The following is a 15,938-nucleotide window of genomic DNA, read 5'->3' on the forward strand; positions in this document are numbered from 1 at the left end:
TACTTTGGCTCCCTCTAGTGGCATTTAAAAAATGCAAAATAGAATTTAAAAAATCTTTATTTATAAAATATCAACAAAGAAACTTTACACAATTTTACAATAAAAAATACTTTACAACAGCAACATATTTCATACATAGGACAAATGTAATATACAAAAAAAAGACAAAAATTAAAGTTGTTACATAAGAAATGAATACAAGGAGAAAATGTTTGTACGAGTGTGTAGACCCTTCTGAGTATATACAGCTGACAATACTGTATACGATAGTGTCGTGGATATTATTAATATAATGGCAGCAGCCTGCTTAGGCTCTTTCAGACAACTACAATTCATATTTGCCACAACTCTTTTTGAGGTAGAGCTATATTTAAAAAAAACACAAAAAGTGCAGACTAGGACAGTCAAAATAAGATGTCTAACTTCCAGTGGGCTCCACTCTAGTTATGAATAGTGATATCATTTGTATTGAAATGGAAAAGGCTCCTGTGCTTAATGCCCGATTCCCACTAAAGGCAGGGAAGAGAAATATTTGTATTCATTGGCAACCGTGTTGTAAAATCTAACCAAGCTTATTAAATTAGCCAATGTAGCAAATGAAAACTGTTCACATTTTGCTGGTAACCATGTTATCTGCCTCATCTACATCCAACTATAGCTCCACAAGGCTAGGACATTTGCCATTCGGTACTGCAAACATTGTGAAATGGCCGATTCTCTCCCCGCCCTTCAATAAAATAAAGGGGATTCTTAATTGATCAGTAGCAGATTAACATGCTGAAAGTGTTTAAAAGGCAAAGTTATAAATTATTGCCGCGCAGGGGATTGTCAAGGAGAGGGTAAAACTCATTCGATTGAGCAATTGAAAACCATACTTGTAGTTGGGTCCTTGCACTTTAATTTCCTACTGAATCAGATTGCAAATGACAACTTTTTGTTCCAAGAGAAGCAAAACAAAAAATAAAATTAAATAGTTCTTCATGCTGCTCCCAAAACATACAAACACACACACACACACATACACAAGCATACCTTAAAACAAAAAATGCCCCTTTATAAATATACACAGAAACAACTGAAAACACAGTCATCTTTGCTTGGATGCAATGAAAATGACAAATGCAGAAAACATTAAGTTGCAATTCCTAAAGATATTATCCATAGGTTCCGCTGAGTTATCAAGGCGGTAAACGCAAAGTGCCAAAACTAGCTCTCTAAAAGAGGGAAGATACTGCGGCTTTTGGCAGAAGTAGAGCTGTTCGGTTTGAAACGTTTGGGCGAAGGAGTTGCAGCACTGATATTCTTTCTTACCTGCACAAAAAGACAAAAGGTATTAAAAAGAGCAGTGTTTAAGCACATATTGTACTTGATATTCTCTGGGATAAGAGATCATACAAAACAGTCTTTTAGCCCCCAGTGAGTAGCTTGTGAGCCACTTTTTGCACTCAGCTCCTTGTTTGAAATGAATCCTGTATTTATAGATCAGGTGAGATCATGAAGGCTGCCATCGGAGACCTCCTTAAAATGTATGCAGTCTTTTGGCCTCGGTACTTTGAGACACTGACCTGGGACAAGCAAGCAGAATGACAGAGTAAGGTCAGAACTTCTAACCAGAATATCTGTTCTGAGCCACTGGATCACCAGACCAGCCAAGGAACTAATATTTTTTTAAAAAGAGTGGTCAACAAATGCAGCTTCCATACTTGCTCACAGCAGGTGACAACTTATCCAGCAAAACATTTCTATGACTGACACAGCTTCCTGTAGCTCCCATTTGGAGACCAAGTACATAAACTGACCACCATAGCTCATTCTGTGCTGGCCGTGGTCAGGAAGCTAAAGGAAGACAAGGAGACTGGCAGGATCACCAGGCATTTGCTGCAGATTGTGGACATTAGTTCAATAAAACCAACATGGATTAAGATTATGAAGGACAGAGAAAGGCATTAAGGGGCACATTCATTATTAAGGTTTGCATACAATTTAGATCTCATTCACACTGGAAGTTGTTATACCTGTGTTTATATGTGTTTTGAGCACATTTCTAAACCTAAGAATGCATGTAATTGATTTTCAATGGTATCATTCAGACTTTGGCTTCATTCACACTTGCCAATTGCATTTTTATAAGAGCTGTCTGCAAAATCTGTCAGGCTAGATGCTTTGTTTATGCTTCTAGATGCCTTAAAACATTGCACATTTACATGCATATGCGTTTAGATGCAGCTATCCTTTATCCATTGAAGTAGCCAATGAGATTTCAGAAAATAGACGAGTCTTGCGTTTACATGACCTTTAGAAATTAAAATCAATTCCTGGATGCACCCGACTTCTATTTTTTCTAAACGCAGCTAAAAGCATTTAAATGTAAGGTTTATCCACTGGAAATCATTAGATACATATACATGCGTTTGGAAAACCATTTTAAACGCATATAAACGCATTTAATCACACCTAGTGTGACTGTAGCCTTACACTTTACTTGTGTTTACCTGAAATCAGCTGCATTTAGAGAAAATAGAATTATGTGCATTCACGATCTGATTACCAACAAAACGCCATTAAATGCGTGTAAACACACTTAAACACAGCTTTAAGCAGGTACATCTAAAAGCGGGAAAAAGTGATTTGGGAAGCATAAAAGTTAATACTTTTTAGATAACTTTCTCATTGAGACCTATAAACAATGTTTAAAGTGACATTAAAGTCAAAGATATTTTTCCCTCCCCAAATGCTAATTAACCCCTTCGTGACGGGAGACTACACTGTACGTTCCGGCACTTTGTGCCTATATGACTGGCCACGTACACTGTACGTGACGAGTTATATCAGGTTCTGTAATGCCGGTAACTGCTGATTCTCAGCGGTAACCAGTCATTAATGAATGCCTCAGTATTGAGGCATTCATTGATGAAATAGTTAAGCTTTTGTAAAAGCTTCTTTGTTTTCATTAATTAAAGAATGAAGCCGTTACATACAAATACGGAAGCGCTAAATAGCGCTCTGGTATTTGACAGCTGAAAATAGCAGAGAGGCAGCAGAGTGACTCACCTCTGCTATTTGTTTTGACAGCTCCATAGACTGGCAGATGTTTATGAAGCTATGCGATACATCTCAAGCAAAGAGATACAGTGTATCTCTTTGCTTGAAATGTATCATTTCTGATCGTCTAGGCATGATCAAAGAGCTTTAGTGAGATCTGAATCTGACACGCTGTCAGGATCAGTCTCTATGGTTATTATTGCAGCCTAATAGCCAAAAATTAAAAAAAAGTTAATTTATCAAGCAGTCATAGTGACTGCTTGATATAAACTGACAAGAAAAAAAAGTTTTGTTTTTTTTTACAAAGTATTAAAAAAATAAAGTGCAAAACAAAATTAGGAAAATAAAAATTATATATAAATATATTTTTATACTATAATTATTATAAAAAATAAGTGTTTTCTTCTAGTTTTTTTCCTCATTTTTTCTATTCGATTCAAACTAAGTGAGGGGTTAGGTACATATTTGATATAATCATATAGCCCTATCTGTCCTCTAAAAAACAATATATAATATGTGTGGGTACATTTAGTAAGAAAGTATATTACTGCTGTGGAAGAATCACACAGCAAAAATGTAAAAAGCGTGTCAGTCATTTATGAGCAGAAACTGAAAACTAGCTCAGTCATGAAGGGGTTAAAGCACTTACCTTAAATGATGTTTCATAATCTGAACTACTTCTTTCCTGTCGTTTTCATCTGTCCCTCCAGCGCTACTGCGGGTCTCCGATCCAGCGCCGACTCCTCTGTCCTTGCTGGCACTTCCTGTCCCACGGTGTCTGCATGCGGGTGCACGCGTCCAGACTTACCTTGTGCCTCTCCTCGTCTCCCGGCCGAAAATGTGAACTGTGCATGCGCCTGCCCTAAGATGCTTTGCGGCCGCCCGAGAATTTTCACATTTTCGGACCGGAGCGCGCGGGGAAGACACATGTAAGTTTGAACCGCTTTTAAAGCGTTTTTTTTATTTTTATTTTACACTTTTTGCATATATCTACTACTTGCTAGCAGTAGATATATGCAAAAACACACAAGGCTTTAATTATCCTTTAACATATAAAACAAAAAGGAGTTTTGAGCGCCATCTGTTGGCTGAATAAAAGACTACATAATATGAAAATGCAAAAGATCACATTTACCTAACAAAAGACGGTTTTAGTTTTTACGGTTTTAAAAACAATGTAAGAAAATGTGCACAAAGCCATATGTACATTTTTAAAGCTGCCACTACTCTCACTAAACTAAGCACTGATGTACTGTATATACGGGATGTGTATGTGTATCTCCATCAATCACATGAAGCAATAGCATGTTCTTACAAAGATAGTGTGGAAGAAGAACAGACAGAATTACAGAGAAATGCTCCTTGCATCATATTTATGCATACATTCTTCTAGTAAGAGCCCTCAATACCTTAGATTTGGGTTTATCTGAAGATGCATCTTGCTTCTGTGGAGAAACAGTCTGGAAAACAAACTTCCTCGAGTTCCTGGGTGCATTAGGATTCAGGTTTGACATTGCAGCTAGTTTCTGAAGGACCTCTTTTGGCATGTTTAACATAGAACCAGTCTTCATCTGAAAAAGTGAAAAGAAAATTAAATATAACCAAGTAACACTTTGGTCAGTAGTATCAGAATCAGGGTCCCATTTACAACTGCCTGTTACTGAACACACTAGAGCAGTACTCAGCAATAGGCAAAAAGACCAAATGGGTGTATTTAAATGTGATATTAAAGATAAAAGGTTTACGTCAGGGCTCAAAATTTCAGGTCCTGAGCTACTCGCCACCAGTTGCCCTGCCTGACCCCACTCTATTCTATTCTTCTTGTGCACAGATGTACCGAGTGTACCTGGGAACAAACGAATCATTCTCTTGCTGGCCCAATACCGGGCATAGCACAAAAACACACAGACGACACAACACGCACAGCACAACACGCAGGGCATACGCGCAGCACAACACGCAGGGCATCACATGCAGCACTACACGCAGCATTACACGCATGGCATATACGCAGCATTACACACAGCATACATGCAGGGCATACACGCAGGGCATACTACCGTGTTTCCCCGAAAATAAGACAGTGTCTTATTTATTTTTTTTGACTACTTTCGGGGAAACACGGTAGCAGCATTACACACAGGGCATACTAGCAGCATTACACGCATGGCATACTAGCAGCATTACACGCAGGGCATACTAGCAGCATTACACAAACACATTTGCTCATATCAATACATTTGTGTATAGATCCTGTGGCACAGTGGGGGTTAATTACTGCTCTAACTTCAGCAGAGTTTACTCACAGTTACAGCAGAAAGCTGAGGTTTCAGAGACAGGGCGGCCGGGTTGCCCAGGGAACACTGACGCGGACAGCTCTCTGGGAAAGAAAACTTGCACATGTGCAATGCAAGCAGCCAGGACGCTTCCCCTAGTCAGCTCCTGCGCTCTGAGGAGCTGCAGATCCGATCTATGGTTGGATGAGCAGCTGCCTCTGTCCATGACAGTGCCAGACTCAATAGCTTTATTTCCACTCGCCCCCACGCAATTTTCACTCGCAATTTGCGAGGGGGCGAGTGGAAATTTTGAGCCCTGGTTTACGCGATTCCAAATGCTGATTAAATCACTTAGTATGGATGCTGTTCCTTGATGTTTAAAAGTTTTGGCACTAGACTTGATATCCTCTTTTTAGAGTGGCTCATTTCCCTTGAAGGGTCCTATGGAGCCGCGCACGAGCGCATGTGTGTGTAAGCTGTGCATGTCTACACAAACACAACAAGGCAAGCCACTCCCCCCTACCTTTACCAAGCTAGAAGATGGACAGCTTCTGGAGACTGTCCATCTTGTGATCATGAACTCGACAGAAAGTTCCCGAGAAGCTGAGCTGAAAGAATTGGGCTGCAAGCACACCTGCGCATTTCCCGGTGCACAGCCAAGAAGTGTGCTGCATATAATGTGTTCATTATAGTTTATAGCATATAATTAATTCATTATATTTTCAATTAGCTGTAAGGGCACCAACAAATGTATCCACCTCTTCATATCCTGCCCAAGAAAGTTTGAGGTTTCTACAAGTTCAGAATAAAACTATGTACCACAAAATATCTACCACAAATCATACTTTCTGATAATCTCAGAGCAGAACTCACCTTGGGGAGACTAAATGGCTGGTTCACGCCAAATGGATTTTTACTGGTAGGCTCTTTTGTTTCTACAGTTGCTGTGAAAAGAAACATTATTTAAGCAAAACAGCTAAAACACATACATTAAATACTTATAGGGGAGCCATTTAATATGCTGAAGGATTTCTATTTGCCACTATCCTGACATCTATATAGCACAGAGGCAGAGTCCTGGTTTTGCTCTGCTGTTAGTTAAGTCATACAACTAGGTCTTGTTCTCCCCAAGCAGATAAATGAAAAGTGAAAGTGAAGCAACACTCTGATGAGCCCCATTCTCTTGTATCTCTTAAGTTTCCTCTTATAACTGTATTCCGGGTTACCACCTGAACACTGCACCACAATGGAATGGCTCCTAATGCTACTTCTCGTACTCCAGTTAGGTTTCAATTATTGAATGAATATGCAAGATTTCTATTACCAGATGAAAACTATTTTCAATGGATACCTATAGCTCTATATTGGCTTGTCTCATTGAGCGCTATTAACCACTTCCAACGAGTTCACGTAAATGTACGTCATCAGCTGGAAGTTGTTATACCAAGAACACGGCTGCAGCCGTGTTCTTGGTACAGTTTTAAACAACCGGCGATTGCCGTTTAAATACAAGCTATCCGGCGTCTGTACAGCTGCTGATCTCTCCTCCGATCACTAGACCCGGAAGTTATGTGCATTACATCACTTCCAATGTCACTGGACACATTCTAGAGCTCCTAGAGCCAGAAGAAGCTGGTGAAGCAGATCTCTGCTTCATCAGCTTCTTTGGGGTCCCTATGTGACATTCGGGGTCTGAAAGACCACTGATGTCTCCATAAAGAGGACCGGTCACATTATATTTGCTATTACATAGAGGGCTTGTTAGCCCCCTAAGCAATAGCATTAAAGCGGAGTGTTAAAAAAAAAACAATTGTAAAAATTAAAAATGCAAAAAAAATAATAATGTTAACGTGCCCTATCCCCCACGTGGACAAACATACAATGCAAACACATGTCGTATGCGCCTACGTGCAAAATGAAAATTGCGCCACGCGTTACATATAGTCGCAAACGTCGGTGTGATCCCAACTTTTATATTTTACCAAACAATTGGGTATTATATTCCGTTTCTGTGCACTAAATTTCATTTCAGTGTGTTTTATCCTAAAAATACTGGTTTATAAGCATTTGCGCAAATACCGTGCAACATAAAAAAATTGCAACTAGCATTTTTTTATTCTACAGGGCCTCTGCTTTCTGAAAATATATAATTGTTTGGGGATTTTAAGCTGTTTTCTAGCCCAAAATTCAGATTTCATCATGTGTGTGCAAATGTAGGAAAATGCTCTGGGCAGCAAGTGGTTAAAAGATAAAGTTCACCTTTGTATAAAAAAAAACCCACTATGCAGTAAAGGGGACCAAGTATTTAAAAAAATAATCAGTGGAGACAAATTAAGCTTACTTTAAATGATAATCCTCTAGCCAAAGTGTGGCTTCGATAAACTCTGACCAAAAAACTTCTGTTCAGTGGCATCTAATATGAACTTCTGTTCAGTGGCATCTAATCATGAAAATGCCAAGTATCGGCACTGGTACTCGAAAAGTATCTGTGCATTCCTAATCCATAGTATCCTGCACAAAATCAAGGACATGAGATCCGCTAATACTTGCCCCCAGCATCTAGGGAATGAGAGTTCCCTGTCTGTCTCACAACCATGCATGCTCAGTGTGCTCTACCTCCCGTGTCAGCAGTGGCTGCTGTGACAGTGGGACAGAGAGCGTAGAGCGCATGCGTGATTGTAAGACAGAGGTAGATCGTTCGAGACTGAGAAGTGGTCTGTTAGATGCTGGGGGCATGCCAAACGCATCTCCTGTCCTACAGTAGATGCTGTGAAAGACACAACAGATGTCAGTAAATAGAAGCATTTTGGCCTAGCTTCATGGTAGCCATGTTTGACCTACAGGATTATCATTTAAATTAAGCTCAATGTGTCTCCACTAAAGAATGTTTTCTTTTCTTTTTTTTTAATACTAGGGCCCCCTTATGCATAATAAATATATTAATGCAACAGTAAGCTTCCCCTTTAATTACTTATCATAAAGCTGTATCATTATGACTCAAAATATTTGTCTTGCATTAAACAAACATGCTTATTTCTGACTGGTAAGCATCCAAATGCACAATTAAGTTTATACCAAGGAAATTACATGAATTATTACAAAGTGTCTCACACCTTTTCTTTGTAGCGTTCTTTCGGTAACTTTTTTGGCAAGCTTCATGAACTGGCTTTCTGTTTCAATCTCCGCCTCCTCCTCTTCCTTGTTAAGACTGCCACTTTTAGACTACAGTAAAAATAAAAAGTTTAGTATGTCAATAAATAGGCCTAATGTAACGAGAAAACATTTGTTGCAAGTCCGTAATACTGCATGTCAATGTAATTGGTGTACTCTTATGCTGGCCGTCATACATGTGGCTTCCCATTAGCCATTAAAAAAATTCTTGAAGCTGGTTTGCTACCAAATGTCACAATGACTTCCAATTTTCAAGCACCCAAATGATAGACATAGCTCAAAACACTGCTAATCCAATTGCATTGCCAAATGAAAATAGCATTTTGGTTGCTCACTTCAGCATAATAGTGAAGGTATTTTCATCCTCAATACTCACAAAAAACACAATTTATTATAGAGGGAGTTTCATTTAGGTTAAGATGACTATACTGCAAACCAGGCTTTTTTAACCAGTGTTGTTAGCAGAAGCATGTAAATCAAATTTTGGGTACTGATCAAGCACAAGATATACATGTTATACCTGCTCACGTAGCCACTGCTCTCGTTCGAATCTCTCCTTTCTCCACTTAAGATCAGTGCCCTCCAGATCTTCATTATCGCCTTCCTGATCTTCCGGATCAGAGTCTCTGCGGAACATGTCGTACTGGGAGGCATCATCTGAGGATCGATACAAACACCATATACTTTAGATTTCAGTAGTCACAATATGGAAACTATAGCTTTTTCTTCAAAAAAAATAGAAAACATTTTTGCTTTATCAAAAAATTGTGAAAACCGCAATGCTATGGAGACCTAAAAGCTTAATTTATAAATACCTCAAACATCAAATGCCAATTTTCAATACATACCAATATTGTTCCACCTGAATTTCCTCATCCTGCCAGGACCGTCACTGTGAAGGTCCCCATCAGCCAAGTAGCGCTCCTGATATAGTCGGAGGCGGCGCTTGTCTTCATCCATGGTGACTTTCCTAATACGATAAAGCAAAGTCAGTGTTTTGTGATCCAGACTAAAAGTGTTTGTAAAGACGAACAACAAACGTCTCTTATCTGCTACCTTTTGGACTGTTAAATATACCATTAGAAGAAGTTTGTTACATCTATTTGATAAGGACCACAAAAAAAAACACTGTTTATCTTGTCAGAAATTCAGAGATGTCCTGTGCAGACTATTTAGCCCTCCTAGTATTGATCATGTACTACAGGACAATTAGCTTTTATGTTGTAGAAATCTGTGAGTGGCACTGATTGAGTAGTTTAGTAAAAGACACTGGGAGGGCCAACATCATTCACTCTATAAAAAAAAAGTGTGTTTTCAGCCCACAGCATGACTTAGGAGTGGACGGCATTTCTGAAAGAAATTTTTTTTCCCCTGTACTTGCAGGTTCTTTAAAAGGGATAAAACACAGGGAAAGAAGCATGTATTGCAGATGCAATGAATAGTTTTTTTGTTGTTTTATGCCTTGACACATGCTTTAAGGCTATGTTTGTAAAGAAAACTAGCAAATACTAACATATGGATCTTGTTGATTTGATCCTGTAGCTCCTCATCTGAAGGAAGCTCTTCATCAATGGCTTCTTCTTCATACTCGTCTTCATCTCCTTCATCCTCATCCTCACTTCCAATATCACTTCCAGAAAGTTCAGCTTCGTTTTCCATGAAGTCCTGTAGTTTTCTGCAATAAAAAAATAACAAGGGGTTTACAAAGTTTGTTCACATTCTGATTAACAGTAGTACACACAAGTATAATGACTACAAACTTTCATGACATAGCAAGAATGGGTGTTGTACATTTTGGAGCTCCCACAATTTACTCACAGCTTTCTCTTTTTGCTTTGTTTTCTAAGAATTGCCTCCTCTTCATCGTCATCCTCCAGACATTCTCCATTTTCCTCCCCCTCCTCATCATCCTCTGCTCCACTTTCAATTACTGCAAGCTAAATTTTTAATTGAATATGTAACTCAAACAAGTTAAGAATAGTTAGTTATTTAACAAGAAAGAAGAAACTTAGAGAGACTAAAAACAGTAGGGCTACTACCCATTCCTTGTATGATGACAGCACCACCGTTTACATGCTCACTGAACCAGTGGATGCCCAGAAAGTCAATGTATTCATAACAACCAGAAGCAAGGCTGAGAATAGCATATAAAGTCCTATACTGCCAGTAAAGGCAATAACATTCTTAAGCACGGCTTTTAGTTTAAAATGATAGTTTCTCTCTAACTGACAACACTGAAGGACTAGACACAAGCCATGGCTGCTTGCATTATTTCTCCAAAATCCCTTGTGAAAAAAAAAAGTTAACTGGCACTGCCCGATGGCTTGTTGCACTTTTTTGACATACCCAAAATCACACTAGTATTTCTTGTGGCAACTTTTTACTAACCTCTTCGCTGTCCGAATTATCATATGATAGAAGATGGAAATCCTCAAGCTCTGCCTCATTTTCTTCATTTTCTCTGTGCAAAAAGGGGTAAATCATTAAAAATTGAATACTGTATATTGGTAACTAGAGCAGTCTGCATTACAAACATGGTAAACCTTGAGATGAAATAGGATAGTCTCATATTTCAAAATATATACCTAATGGTCGACACACCTCCCCCCTAGCAGTAGCAAGAGCATGACACAGAGGTGGGACCCATGTCCCTCAATGTACTTCAAGAGGAACATAGGATTTCAGATGTCCAAATTCAGGACCAACTGAGGGCTGAGCGTTTACATGTAGTGGCTGTCACCCCGGTCATTAACTTGAATGGGTGACAGCGTTTGTAAATGCCACATGAGGGATTTCCGCTGGAGGAAACGCAAGTTCCTGATGCAGGAATCGCTAATCACACCTAAACTTACAGGTGTGACTGGGGCATTTGTGTGTGTATCACTGTATATATCACTGTGTTTTTCTGATTGTGGGGGTGTGTGCATTTCTGTGTGTGCATATTACTATGTGTGAGTGAATGTGTGAATCTATTGGTCCTTTATAATTAAAATAAAACCTGTGGGAAAAAACAGACACATACACTTCATACATACATTACATCATACATACATACATACTTCATTCCCACAGCTACCTCATGTATCATTTCCCCCTCCTCTTTTAGATTGTAAGCCCTCAGGGGCAGGGCCCTCCAACATACATTACCACTGGCAATCGTATATAGTTACATTTCATTTTGAAGTATAACATTTGGCAAGTGGCCCCCATGGGGGGGAAATCATCCAGTGGCCCACGAGTGGAGTTTGAGACCCTTGCTCTAGGACCAAAAGGACGAGACCACCATGACTAAGGAGGTTGCCTAAACCTGAATCAGCAACACACCATGGCCCACACGAGGTACCATGAGACACCCAGAAACAAAAAAAACTCAGGGGTACGATTTCATAAAGTCAATGGGACTGAAGGAATAGGATGCAAAGGAAGCACCGTGCAAGTGTAGGCAGAGGCAATCATTTCAAACTAGTGAGAGAGGAATCACCAAACAGTACTGAAGATGAAGATATACCTCCTCCATAGCACCAAAGAGTGCCTCAATACATCTGCAGAAGCATACTAACAAAAAAACACCCTGGCCTCAAGTTATAAGTCCAAGAAAGTTCCTAATGCCTCCCCAATACAGCGCAGTGTCAATTGTCATGGAGCAAGGAGCAGGAATCTTAGCAAAACCAAGAAGAGAGTTTAAATGCTTTTTTGTTCTGTACATAATCAGGCAAATAACCCTCCCCTTTATAGAATCTGGACTCGCCATGAAACACAGCACCTAACCCTGACTGGATAGGTCTCACAAAGTCAACAAGACATACTCCATCCCCAGCAGAGAATTACTGCAGTGGTGAACTAATGTGTTCCATTTGATAACAATCCAGGGAGGCACAGGGCCATCAGCGATGATCTCTCTGCCATGCAGAATCAGAGGTGCACCCAAAGTGTGTGAAACTCTGCTCTCAGTCCAGAGACTACTGAATGAGAAGAACCAGATCCCAAGGCAATATCCTTAAGGAAAACAGTACGAGCGAGGTTGAAGCTTAGTATTGTCCAGCACAGGGAACAGACTACCTTATCCACCACAGATAGGACTCCTATTCCTTCTCAGTTACATTAAAGTGTGACAACGTGCAAAACAATGAAAAAAATCAGAAAGGGGACCAACACTTTTTCACATACACACACATACATATATATATATCATATCATCCCCCTCCCAAAAAATAAACCGTATATTAACATAAAATCTTTTGAACTTAAGATACACTGCATAAAGCAGTGTATCTACCACAAAGATAAGGATTGCGGTATCCAAGAGATTTAGGATCCATGAACTTTGTCCTTGTACACTGCTAACTCCATACACAAAGTATGCCATTTAGAAGACAATACTGTAATGACATTCAGTATTTACCCGTTGGTGAAAGAACCTGAACAGAGGGCAACTGCTTCAGACATGAGGTCATTTTTCTCATTTTCCGAATCAGCCTTTGTACAACGGAAAGGTTCTTCATTTGAACCATCATCTAGGCAGAAAAGGGACACTGTTAAATTGTGAACTCTCAAGTGACAGTCTTCAAACAATTTAATGTTCCACATTTATGTTAAGTAAATATGTCATCAATACAGCTATATTAGTACCATAATATCCAAGTTGCCCAGGAACACAAGAAAAACGAAACCCTCAGGTGGTCTTGTAAATGAACGTGATATTAAAGTCGAAAGGTTTTAAAGCTATTTCAAATGCTGATGAAATCACTTACAATGGATGTTGCTTCTTGATGGTTAAAAGTTTTACAGGGTTATTCACGAAGGATCCAGCTGTAGCTTCGGCTGATCCTTTGGTTCAGTTTAACCAAAGGGCTGCTGTACGGGCTATTCACAATAGCCCAAACAGCAGCCGAAGGTGGCCGAGCGGCTCAGCCGAGCCGAAAAGCATATGCTCCGGCTCAACTAAGCCGAAGCGGGGTGAGCGGCCTGCTGAAGGGCGGACGTAAGCCACGCAAATGACAGCTGTGGTCTCCCAAAATGACCTGGGGACGCTGATCTGTCATTAAACAATAACAACTGGGCGAAGACTCTAGCAGGTGCTGGCCAAAAGGAAACAGTTGGGCTAGGAAACACTGCTAGCTCCGCCCAATTGTTTTTTTTTTTCCTTTTGGCAAGGTGGTGAAGGGGGGGTTGCAGGCATAGTGGAACAACGCACTGTTGTCAGTCAGTGGGGGAGTAACTTCTCGCTGTCCTTCTAATGGAGATAGCTGCCCATCTATGACAACTGTAAAAGCATATTCTAAATACACTGGTAGGAAATAAACAATTTAAAACATAATATAAAAACTGGAATGTCCTCCAAGTCAACAGAACAAATGTATTTGTTGATGCATTTTGCAATAAATTACAGGCCTCCACAGTTAATACCATTTTGATAGGATAAAGCAGAACAAATGCCTCAAGTATGTAAGTAGTATTTATGAACTACTTTCTTTCTGTTATACTTTAGAGGGCTGAAGTCAGTGACAAAGGTTTAAGGATAGCCATACAGCTGCAGATTTCTCCATACGGCTCCTATTTTGTTTTCATTTGAAGTTTGGTGGTGCCAACAGGGCCACCCACGGCTTGACATTTCGACGATTTCTGCTAAATCAGACAAAATTCAAGCAGTGCATGGCCAGCTTAAATATAAGAAGCACTTTCAAACATCATTAAACCAGAAATACCTTGAGAGACAAATTTGCCAGAGCAGAGACCCAGCAACTCATCCATATCTTCTTTCTTCGCACCGTTTGCATCAGGCTGGCAGGTGTTGGATTGTGAATCCTTAAACTTTCCTGTGCAGAGATCTAACAATTCTCCCATGTTAGCATCCATAGCATTCTCATCCATGGTGTCCATCACAAGTCTTTGCTTGGCAGAGCTGTACTTGCGATTGTGGCCAACATTTAGAAAGCTAAGGAGGAAAAAAAAAAATGTTAAATCATAGCTATAAAAACCTAGAGTTTAGGATCTTTGTAATCCCCGTATAATCCTTTTCTTGGAATCTATTAAGGGACACAGGAAGTCTTGTGTCGGGTTGTACAGCTGCTTACAGGAGGACTGGACACTGGCAAACAAAAAAATTGTACATCAGCCCAGGATAACCTCTCCTTCCCCCAGCATGCTTCAGTTTTGTGACAAAGCAGCACAAAAACACAGGGGTGGAATCTGTGTCTTGTCCCTCAGATGAATGCTCTCCATCTCGAACCTGCAAAGCAGACGAGGAAGGAGTTTCAGTGGAAGAAAGGTGTAGATCAGGATCCCACAGAGCATCCACTGTTTCTGTGAGGATCCCTTTACCTGCAGAAAAAACTGTCTGGAAGCTAGAAGGTCCACATCCAGCATCCCATATGTCCTGGAACACCTCCAGGAGTGGGACCACTCCCCTGGGTCTAGGCGCTTCCTGGGATGAAAATGGCAGACAAGGCTGCAACATGAAGCACTGCCAAGGGCAGGATCTGCTCTACTTCTCTTGCCACAGCAAGTCTTCTGGTTCCTCCCTGATGGTTGATGTAGGCCAATAACAAGGCACTATCTGACTGAACCTGGATTAGATGACACACCAGCCAGGAAGTGCAGCGTTGCAGGGACAGTCAAATCACCAAAGTAACAGAATGCTGATCGGGAAACAAGATTTGAGTCCAAGTTCCCTGCACTGACAAATCCAGGACTACCCAGACCTTCAAGCTGGTATCCAGTGTGAGGATCTTCCAGTAGACTGGAAGGATACTTGAGCCACTGAGCAGGGACCACCAATTCCAGGCAAATCAGTATGTCCAAGGTTGGACTGACCTTTTCCACATTGACAGGATGTTGTGTTGTAAGGGTCAAGGGTGGAACTGCTCAAATGAGACTGCCTCAAAAGGAGACTTCCATCACCCCGCAGGATTTGTATGCAGAAGCGAAGAATCAGGCGACTCCCTGACTGAAGAGTCCGAGTTTGGGAGAAAAGAACCTGTGGCTTGAACTGTGTCTAGGACCGGATCCAGATATTGCAAGTGATAAGTCTGTTCCAGTGCCGATTCCCGGAGGATAAGGATCCAGACGCACTTCTGCAAGGTCTGGCTAGTCCAGGATACATTGTCTGCCAGAGCCTGTACCGTCTGCTCTCTCAGCAGGAGGCGGTCTAGATATACCACAAAAGGAATACCCCAAAAGCGCAGTAAGGCTAGCACAGAGGTCATACCTTGGTGAACACCCGAGGTGCCGTAGATAACCGTTTATTCCGTCATGCAACGCTGTACTGAACTGAATTTTATACCATTTTTTAGGGACAGATAGAGCTTTCTTTTGGTGGTATTTAATCACCACTGGGATTTTTATTTTTTACTATATTAAAAGGAAAAAATTACCGAAAAACCCCCCCCTAAAAAACTGTTTCCCAGGGGACCCACAGCAAAGCATAGGAATTCACATAGGTCACAAAGT

At 40.4% G+C, this 15,938-nt stretch overlaps 1 protein-coding gene across 1 annotated transcript in view; it reads right to left on the minus strand.

Moving 5' to 3' along the window:
• Positions 1-1,151: 1,151 nt before the first annotated feature.
• CLSPN (claspin) overlaps positions 1,152-15,938 on the minus strand; it is a 33,762-nt gene continuing 18,975 nt past the window's right edge. The window contains exons 15-25 of the mRNA XM_018576556.1: positions 14,195-14,424; positions 12,892-13,003; positions 10,878-10,950; positions 10,308-10,399; positions 10,003-10,164; positions 9,338-9,459; positions 9,010-9,146; positions 8,432-8,540; positions 6,192-6,262; positions 4,452-4,613; positions 1,152-1,311 (exon numbers count right to left, since the gene is read on the minus strand). Coding sequence (XP_018432058.1) covers positions 1,207-1,311; positions 4,452-4,613; positions 6,192-6,262; positions 8,432-8,540; positions 9,010-9,146; positions 9,338-9,459; positions 10,003-10,164; positions 10,308-10,399; positions 10,878-10,950; positions 12,892-13,003; positions 14,195-14,424 — 1,375 coding nt within the window. The 3' untranslated portion in view covers positions 1,152-1,206. The remainder of the gene's footprint in view (positions 1,312-4,451; positions 4,614-6,191; positions 6,263-8,431; positions 8,541-9,009; positions 9,147-9,337; positions 9,460-10,002; positions 10,165-10,307; positions 10,400-10,877; positions 10,951-12,891; positions 13,004-14,194; positions 14,425-15,938) is intronic.

This window comes from Nanorana parkeri, unplaced genomic scaffold, assembly GCF_000935625.1.
Source record: "Nanorana parkeri isolate BGI_ZX_2015 unplaced genomic scaffold, ASM93562v1 scaffold70, whole genome shotgun sequence".
NCBI classification, from domain to species: Eukaryota; Metazoa; Chordata; class Amphibia; order Anura; family Dicroglossidae; genus Nanorana; species Nanorana parkeri.